The sequence below is a fragment of the Manihot esculenta genome, chromosome 18 (genome assembly GCF_001659605.2).
Source record: "Manihot esculenta cultivar AM560-2 chromosome 18, M.esculenta_v8, whole genome shotgun sequence".
NCBI classification, from domain to species: Eukaryota; Viridiplantae; Streptophyta; class Magnoliopsida; order Malpighiales; family Euphorbiaceae; genus Manihot; species Manihot esculenta.
In genome coordinates, this window is record NC_035178.2 from 1,069,091 (window position 1) to 1,078,508 (window position 9,418).

The window sequence follows — 9,418 nt, forward strand, 5'->3', positions numbered from 1 at the left end:
CCTAAACAGGAAAAAAAAAAGGAAAGAAATGGGGAAAAAAAACATGTCTGTGAATTTATAAATAATGGCTAATGGTAAGCTGCTATATTTATCAACCTTCAATAAAAAAAGGGGGAGATTTGGTAAAGTGAACATCAAATGATTCCTAGCTTCAAGCAGTGTTTTACATTGCTACTCGTTCCAAGTTGCACCCAACATCTTTGCCATGAAACCATACCTATCAGCAGCTTGGTCAATCTGTTCAGAACAGTCAAACACACAAGTAAGGCAAACGCAGAACTCGAAAAGCAAGTTACAATCTAAGCATTATTACCATCTTTTTTGTTGGACGGCCAGCTCCATGTCCAGCCTTGCACTCGATGCGGCCAATTATTGGATTAGTCTGTGGGCTATTCTCCAAACTAGTGCACAAAGCATACTGCATAGTCTGCAAGTGACGTTTTTGTGCGAGAAAGTTTAAGCAGATGCAAAAGTGCTTGTTCAGCGACTAAACCATTGAGGGAACTTTAAGGTATATTGATATGTGCAAATTTGCAATAGCATTTATAGCATATGGATCAATGTAGCAAATACGATTATTACTATTTGAGAACTAACCGCCAATAACTTTAGCGAGTGTAATGGTACAACTCGATCATCATGATCAGCAGTGAGTAACATGGTGGATGGGTACTGACACGGTTGATCAGGATGTTGTTCCCATGGTCTTCGCACGTTGTGCAGTGGCGAATATCTACAATATGAAAACAAGGTGAAACAAAAAAATATTGTAGATATTTGCCAAAGTAGGACTTCTTTCACATGCTAACATGCATTTGAAACTTAACCTCCAAGTAGATTTATCAGCTCAAAAATTCATAGTATGACAAGTTCATATTCGTTGTTGAGATGACATGGATGCATCAGATGAGAACTCTTCAGAAGAGCTCCAGGCCAGTCAAGACCAAACCCGACTGCGCTTTCAGATTAAATAGTAACGGTTTTACAGCCTTCTTTCCTAATACCTCTGTAGTTATGTAACAGGATTCTCTTCACTCTAGTACTAATGATAACTGAGAACATCTCTTTCTTGTGATTGTTGCCAGAGGACTAGGAAACCATAATGGGAATCAAATAAATAATAATAAACAGACCCAATTTTTTAAACTATCTGAATATGGAAAGCAAGGAAATACAGTAAGAAAATACACTGCATTCTGATAGTAATTTGTTCTCACTTAATTAGCCAATGGAACTCTTCCTCCTTGTCCGAACAGCCATAATCAGAAGTCCAAGAATGACCTACAAAACGAAGTCTAGTTAGAACATGGTGCAAAAGAAATGAAAACCATAGACAGAGAATGTTAACTAACCTATAGTAAACTTGTGAAACCGCAGCATGTCCATAACACCAACATGAGCCAAAGCACAACCAAAAAGATCTGGTCTCTGCCACAGATAATGTCAAACATGATTAAATTACAGCAAAAGATGGAACTAAAGTGTAGTCAGGCAAATGAATAAATTCTCCACCTGATTTATGCAAGCCCCAACAAGCAGCCCACCATTGCTTCCACCTTCAATGCACAATTTACTTGGTTGGGTATACCCATTAGATACAAGGTATTCAGCAGCAGAAATGAAGTCATCAAAGCAATTCTGCTTTTTTGCAAGTGAGCCTGCTTTATGCCATTCCTCACCATATTCTCCACCACCACGAATGTTTGCAATGCAGTTAACAGCACCTAAATGTCTTGTGAGAATAATACGACTGACACTGAATGATGGTGTCAAACTAATGTTAAATCCACCATATCCATATAACAAACATGGGTGTGTTCCATCCAATTTTAAGTTCTTCTTGGCCATAACAAACATTGGTATTTTGGTGCCATCCTTGCTAGGAAAAAAAACCTGGAAACAATGAACATTCAATCACATAGGTAACACATCAGGTTTCATAGGAAGGGATGCGGAGATCTTCCCTAGTAAAGTTAATGAGCTAAAATGTAAACAAAGATAATAGTCACCTGATCCACTTGGAACTCTGTGCGATCAAATCCTGCCACACTAATTTCCCGAAATATCTTCATATCAGGAATTTCAGTGTCTAAATTGCATTGATATATGATACTAGGGGTAAGAAAACTAGTAAACCCAAAAAATACTGTACAATGCTTCCGTCTTGCAGATATCCCATAAACTGTGCCAATGTCAATCGGTAATTGATGCAGCAAGGATCCTGTTTTCAGATCCCTCACCTGTATAACATGCTTGACATCACTCAAGTAACTTAAGATAATTTGATCACCATTAACAGCACATGCTGATTCTAGGACGTCCTTTGCAGTTTCTGGGACAACATCTGTCCAAATACTTGGCTCCTTCAGATCTACACGGACTAGCTTATATTTAGGAGCATCTTTATTAGTTAAAAAAGTAAACAAGGTTTCATCATTTGCAATGGCTTGATACTGTGCATCAAAATTATCAATAAGCTTGATAAATGGAAGCAGCAGGTGATTTCCTCTGAAACCTTCAAGGCCCTCGGGAAATGCAGAAATATCACAGTAGTATACTTTGTTGACTGGATCACAGCTCTCATCAATGTACAGCAGAAGATACTGTAGAACAACATAAAAAAAAATCAAATCACTTGGAAAATTAGAAATAGAAGCCCTTGAGTATTTATTTCCACTTCCATAAACATGAACTAAAGCAAGACTTGATGATAATGACTCTCCTAATAATATTGAAAATTTGATTCTTTTATGATAAAAATATAAAGGATGAAGCCTTAAATTGAAAAGCACTTCATCAAATATTATTTGCCTAAGGAATATGATAAAATACAAAACAGGGCTTACCTTCCCATCGTCTGTTACACTAGCTCCAAACATGTATTTGGGGTTTTCAGAATCTCTCCAGCATAGTATATCTTCAGATTGATCTGTGCCCAGAAAATGATAGTACAGTGCATGGTAAAGATTAGAATTAGTCTCCGTCCCAGCATCTAAGTTTTCTCCTTCTCTGCAGAAATAAAATTTGAAAAAAAAAAAAGATCACTCTCATTGCGTGCCAAACACCATCTCCTTAATCTTGCACAAACAAATCCAGCATACATGAATCCAGTTTGAATTCATAATCATTTGTCTCAACCTACACCTAAATAGCTGAATTCAAAACTTCTAACCGAGTCTCATTCATTGCCATTAATAACAATCTTTCTATCTGTTTGATAATTTTTATTTCTATACAGTATATAAGAAATGTTCTCTCAATTGTTATCCCAAAATTGACATTGTGGAATTCAAATGAGATGGCGATTACATACTTGGGAGCTGGGTAACGGCTATAGAAAAACCCCTTGCTGTCACGGGTCCAGCTAATCCCCGAAAACTTAACCTGTAACAACAAATTCATGTGACAAAAAACCCATAACTATCAAAATACTCAAATTCTCTCAACGATAGCAGAAGATAATAATAAACTCTCACCCAAGATAACGTGTCAACTTCGACTCTCTTGTTCTCAACATGCATAACCTTGATTGTGACCCAATCACTCCCACTCGAGCTAAGCCCGTAAGCCAAGTACTTAGCGTCCTCACTCACCGAAATCTTGTTCAATGAGACTGTTCCATCCTCGCTAAGAGCATTGGGATCAAGTAACATCTCTGGCTTTCCATCCAAACTACCCTGTATCAATTGTAGAATTTTAAAGAGAAAGGAAAAAAAAAAGATAAAGCTAATAATCTTCTTTGCTAAATTGATGATGATTCACAAATTTACCTGCACGTAGAGGACGTTTTGAGCTTGAAGCCCAGTATTATGGAAGTAGAAATACTTATCCCCTCGTTTGAAAGGTACGTCATATCGCGGGTGATCAAACAGCTTCGTGATTTTGTCTCGAAGCTTTTCTCTTGCATCGCATGACTTTAACACACTTTCCGTCAATCTCACCTGCTCCTGAACAAACTGCTTCACTTCCCCGGAGTCAGGATCTTCAAGCCTACCAAAACCAATACGAAAAAATAATATCGAACACATTGTATTAAAATCTAAATGAAGATTTTTTAATAAAAAGGCACTATATCCATTCAAATCCAGTTTACCATCGATAAGGATCGGCAAGCTCAACGCCGTGGTAATCGTCAACCAGAGAATCATCCCGGCGAGCGAGTGGATAGTGCAGAGGGCCGTTGACGGCAGAGAGCGACCCCATTATCGTTGGCGAGAATTCGTAGGTCTGCTTGCACGAATGAGCCAGCGGAGTTTGAGGGCGCTCGTAAAACGTGGATGGAAAACACAAATATATAAGGAGAGAGAAGGAAATGAACGTGGCGTGTATATGAGAACATAATTACGGTGTTTAAGGTGACAGTTTGCCCTCCGGAGCATGGGGAGGTCTGCGTCTTAGCGGATTACGTGGCGTTTTGTCTCCAAAATGGCGCCATTTTCCCTTGACAATGTCGCCATGGTTTCGGACTTACTTAGCTACTACCATTGATGGTTACTACGGCTCGGGCTGTCTCTGTCCTCAATCTCATTGTACTTATACCAGCAAGTGTTGGGTATGATAATATGTTTCTTTTCATTCTTAAAAGAATTGGTAGCCACAAAGTTTTATGTGCAATATAAAAACCAAAAATCTCATTAGTTATCATGGATTTAAAAAATAAACAATTAGATCCTTTTTTTTTTTTTATGGAATAATTCACTTTTTGCTTCTTGTAACCATAATGGCAAATTTTTTCTTCAACTTCAAATTTTTTTCATCGGGTCAAGATTCTGCCTAAAGAAGGAGAGTGAACGACATCGTTTCTTCCTCCTCGGATGATTATTGGCGAAACTAAATTAGCTAGTCAATTCGGTTGGTGCAAATTAATGTTAACAAATAAGCATGCAACTCAAATGAAAACTCATCACCAGTAATTGGACCGTGCCACTCACGTGCCATAATTTCACGTGAGCTCATAGAAGTTGAAAAGGCACCAGCTTTGGGTTCTTTTGGTAGGAAGTGGGGACTTCTGTTATCAAAGCCAACGCCCGCTTGAATGAGAAGAGAAGACTTCACTCAAAGCTTTAATGGTGCCTCCCTTTTTCACTCTCTCAGTCACTCTTTTCTTTGATTTCAGTCCGGTTCTATCTGCTCATCGGAGAGGATTCCACGGTCGTCATCTCTAGTTTTCATCACACTCATTGTGACTGTTCGTTCATTTTTTATCAATGGGGAGTATTTCGTCCGAGGATGAGTTAGATCAACTGAGCGAGCGGTTCGAGTTCGACGGCTACAGCTTAAGCGCGGATGTGAGTGAATCGGAAAGTTCCTCTAGCTTCTTCTCTTGCAGGCTTTACTATCAACAAGGCGCCTCCACTTCTTTCGCTTCTTCGCCGCTCGCCAGACCTCAATTCTCTGACCGTGACATTTCTCCGCCCCCGATTCCCATAATGATGCCGCCGGTAGTTGGTGGCAGGCATGTCAAATTTGCAACGGACAAGGCAGATAAACCGGACAATGATTTATCTGGTTAGTTTTATATTTTCTTTTCCCTTAAAGTTCTCACTCTCTTGGCTAATTGAGATTATGTTTCGATTAGAGGCTTCGTTTGTTCGAGATTCTTAACAACTTGGTTTTCTAAAGGATAATTAATGTAGGTGGAATTTTTATACGTATTTCACAAATTGTAGGCTCAGCACCCAACGATTGCGTTCCGAATTTTTTTTCTTCTAGTTTGTTCTGTTTGGTTGTTTAGAAATATGAGGAGAAAAATTTTGTTGCGAAGTGTGAATCCACACATTTTCTTGTGCTTAGTTCCTACTTAAGCGGACAACTGATCTTGACTCTGGATGGCATGTAAACTGTAAAAAGCTTCGCACCTAATCACACCATTTTCGTTGCAGTGAAAGAACTAAAAGCTCAAGGTTGCAAGAGGTACTAGCGAGCAGAATGAACCATAAATTGAATACTATCTCGTGCTGATCAAAATTGGTTTGTTTGTAAGCTATATTGAACGGCATTTTTGTGAATTGCAGAGGTTGAAATGATGAAGGAGCTATTCGCTAAGCTTCTCCTTGGAGAAGACGCGTCAGGTGGGAGGAAGGGCGTTTGCACTGCTCTTGCCATCTCCAATGCCATTACAGATCTCTCTGGTTAGTAAATTACTCTTCTTTCAGTTTTGCTTTGTGTTAATTTTATCTGAATTCAAGAAGATAGTTTCTGCATCAGTTCTCCTGCTGGATTCTTATGGTTGCTTGAGGGAGAAAAAAAAAGAAGGAAAAAGATGACATGTGCTACGTTCATTACGCATCTACTACGTTCATTACATCTATTTTTTAAATCCACATAAGCAAAAGGATTGCTAAGATCTCATGTTTCTTTGTACATCTGCTCGTGTTGGTGTATATTTGGCAGCTTCTGTGTTTGGGGAGCTATGGAAGTTAGAACCACTAGCTCCACAAAAAAAGTCAATGTGGCACCGGGAGATGGAGTTAATTTTATGTGTGAGTGATTCCATTGTAGTGCTTGTTCCATCAATGCAAGATCTCCCTAGTGGTGCAACCGTTGAGGTTATGGTGCCACAACCGCGCTCAGATCTATCTATGAACCTTCCAGCACTCAAGAAGCTTGACACCATGTTGCTTAGCATTCTTGATGGATTTTGCAGTTCTGAGTTTCGTTATATTGACCATGGGGTGATAGTTGCTGGTGGGGGTGAAACTGAAACATTTCCTTTCTCTTCATCTTCTTCAAGGCTGTCAAGTTGTCAGGAAGAGAAGTGGTGGCTTCCGTTTCCTAAAGTTCCCCAGAATGGTTTATCTGAAGATGCAAGGAGGAGATTGCAGCAGTGTAGGGAATGCACAAATCAGATCCTTAGGGCCGCCATGGCAATTAATAGCAGTGTATTAACTGAGATGGAAATTCCAAATGCTTACTTGGAGAGCTTGCCCAAGGTATGGGAATATTGGCCTGGACACATGGAATTCTTTTTGTGCCGGATGACTCTCTTGTGCATGTTAAACTAGTATCATGCAAACGAAGTTTTATCTTGGCTTAACAATGTCATTAGGAGTCCTTATTTTTGTTTTCTTTGTGGGCAGCAGTATCACTTCGAATCTTTGATTGAAGATCTCTTTCTTTTGTTGTCATTGTTGCATCTGTTTACCTCTTTCCTTTTTTCGCTTAGTAGTTCGTACATATTGGAATTTTAAATAAGCTACATAACAGGGAGCAGCTCTGCTCCTGATCTCACGAGGTGCAAGGAAATTTCTGGACACATGCAACCAAAGAACTAGCCATCAATAATTAGCATGGGATCCATTTGGCAGTCTGAGAGCATCAAAATTTTTCATAACGCAACGTTCTTTAGTCATCCATGTGCCTGAAAACAGGTACTTCATGCCTTATGGGTTCTGGGGTGATTTGCTCATTGAAATTGGTGTACAAAGACCTCTAGCATCTTAACCTGTTATCTCAAGGTGTCGAGGCAGGGTAGAGTTTGAGGCCAAGGTACAGTGGAAATTCAATAGCTTTTTCCAACATGTTGCCATTGAAGAAAAGGTTGTCTATCTGTTCTATTGATTCAATATGCGTGAAGGGAAATACCCGAAATTGCTTATTATCATAGTCGGAAGAGGAGATTGAAATCAGCCAAAATTACTTTAGGTGTTAATCATACTTCTGCTGTTTATGAGATGCCTCACCTACCTTAGTGTTCCCTTTTTAACACAAGCCATCATCCTACATCTTTTTAAAGTATTTTTTTATCTGAGACTTGCTTCAATTTGGTCCATTTTTCTTTCTAGTTACTAATTACAATTTCTTTGGTATGTTTTAGTTTCTCAATGGCTTCTACTGATTTATGACATTTTTAATTGTCATTCACTTATGATGGTTGTGCAGATGATCAAAATTATGACCTCCCTGAAGTACTTAGTGAAAAAGCTATTGTATTTGCTCTTATCAAGGACCCTTTCAGCGACTTGTTCTTTATGATGTCTCTAATTTGTGATTTGTCTAATGTAATTCCTAATTTTGGTCTGCATGGCCTCTATGGATCTTTCAGAGCGAAGAAGCTTGTTTGCATGAGAACGTATATCGTCACATAACTGCCCATCGGTTCTCTCCAGATTGTCTTCTGGATTACTTAGACCTCTCATCAGAGTACTCGACTTTAGAAATAGCAAACAGAATAGAAGCAGCTGCACACATTTGGGAGAAAAAGTGCCTTCAAAAGCAGAAAGTTCATGCAAGAATTGGGAAGAAGTCATCATGGGGGGGCAAGATTAAAGGCTTTGTTTGTGAAGTACAAAGGAGTAAACTTCTAGCAAGACGGGCTGAGACCCTTCTACAGAGACTACGGCTGCGTTTCCCTGCTCTCCCACAGACTACTCTGGACGTGAACAAGATTCAATATAACAAGGTATTTATGCATTTTACCATCCAAGCATTGTTATATTTTTTGGCTTCTGTTTGAGAGCCTGGTTTCGTCATCAGGAGCCACGTACATTTTTCCCACATGCGACTTCTGCACATGAATGGAAAATGGACAAATAAACTAAAATTTTCCTTCACTGCAGGATGTAGGGCATGCTATCATTGAGAGCTATTCAAGGGTAATGGGAAGACTAGCCTTGAATATAATGGCAAGGATTGATGATCTCCTATATGTGGACGATGCCACAAAGCAACGAGCAGCAGCAGAGTCAACAACTCTGTATGACCAAGGAAAACCTGAGGGTGCGCTTCTCAAACATAAGTGGGCATCACCTAGCCCTTTTTCTCTTCAACAAAATCTTTCTGCCTCTCCATATCTATCGTCTAAATTTGACTCTTCCCATAAAAAACTTAGAATCTCCAGTGCCAGGAGACATCATTTTGCAAAGAAGAGCAACCTAAAGGACTCACCCATTCAGACCCTGCAGAAACTAACCTTCTAATATGAAGAGGGAAATTGTCTTATATAGCTCAGGAATTAGTATCTAAATCATGTCTATCTAGCTTGCCCCTTGCTGTATCTGAAAACTAGTTTTTTATAGCCTGATAAGTAGAGAAGGTAGTAGAACAAACAGTGTATTGATGTGAGTTGGTCGGTGTAGAAACCAAAGAATAAATGTGATCAGCTAAAAAAGTTAAATCATTTGTTGGCGAAGACTTGAATGTTTCCTCTACAAGAAAATGATATAAACATGGGTATTATATCTATTCTCTTTATGAAGGGGATGCCTATTCGACCTTCAATAGTTATTCGACTAAATCAGGTTTAGTTTTCTTATGCAACATAAACGTCTTGCCTTTTTTTTTTCTTTTTCGAAGGGCATTGAAATTGTCTTACACTTCGTGTTACGTGATAAATAAAAGGTTAGACGACCATTCCAAAAGTCAGACGACTATTTAAGATCAGACGAAAGTTGAAAAGATAGAAACGACCATTTCAGAA

General features: G+C 39.0%; 2 protein-coding genes across 5 annotated transcripts; one reads left to right on the top strand and one right to left on the bottom strand.

Moving 5' to 3' along the window:
• Positions 1-35: 35 nt before the first annotated feature.
• On the bottom strand, positions 36-4,287 carry LOC110606045 (prolyl endopeptidase). The gene is made up of 12 exons (XM_021744779.2): positions 4,094-4,287; positions 3,771-3,990; positions 3,477-3,677; positions 3,314-3,384; positions 2,847-3,009; positions 2,010-2,603; positions 1,513-1,893; positions 1,353-1,428; positions 1,218-1,281; positions 598-733; positions 314-427; positions 36-237 (listed from the first exon to the last, which is right to left on the bottom strand). The coding sequence occupies exons 1-12, from the start codon at positions 4,201-4,203 to the stop codon at positions 172-174; spliced, it is 2,196 nt and encodes a 731-aa protein (XP_021600471.2). The 5' UTR covers positions 4,204-4,287; the 3' UTR covers positions 36-171.
• Positions 4,288-4,988: 701 nt separating this feature from the next.
• On the top strand, positions 4,989-9,130 carry LOC110605765 (rop guanine nucleotide exchange factor 1). 4 transcript variants are annotated; one of them, XM_021744396.2, is made up of 6 exons: positions 5,368-5,508; positions 5,851-5,913; positions 6,015-6,131; positions 6,394-6,932; positions 8,045-8,401; positions 8,559-9,130. In XM_021744396.2, exons 3-6 carry the CDS (start codon positions 6,023-6,025, stop codon positions 8,916-8,918), a joined length of 1,365 nt encoding a protein of 454 aa, XP_021600088.2. In that variant the 5' UTR covers positions 5,368-5,508; positions 5,851-5,913; positions 6,015-6,022; the 3' UTR covers positions 8,919-9,130. The 4 variants fall into 4 exon arrangements, with proteins under 4 accessions (XP_021600086.2, XP_021600088.2, XP_021600087.2 ...); XM_021744395.2 differs by having other exon boundaries at positions 5,883-5,913; XM_043952989.1 differs by having other exon boundaries at positions 5,372-5,508; positions 5,794-5,913.
• The last annotated feature ends 288 nt before the right edge of the window (positions 9,131-9,418 follow it).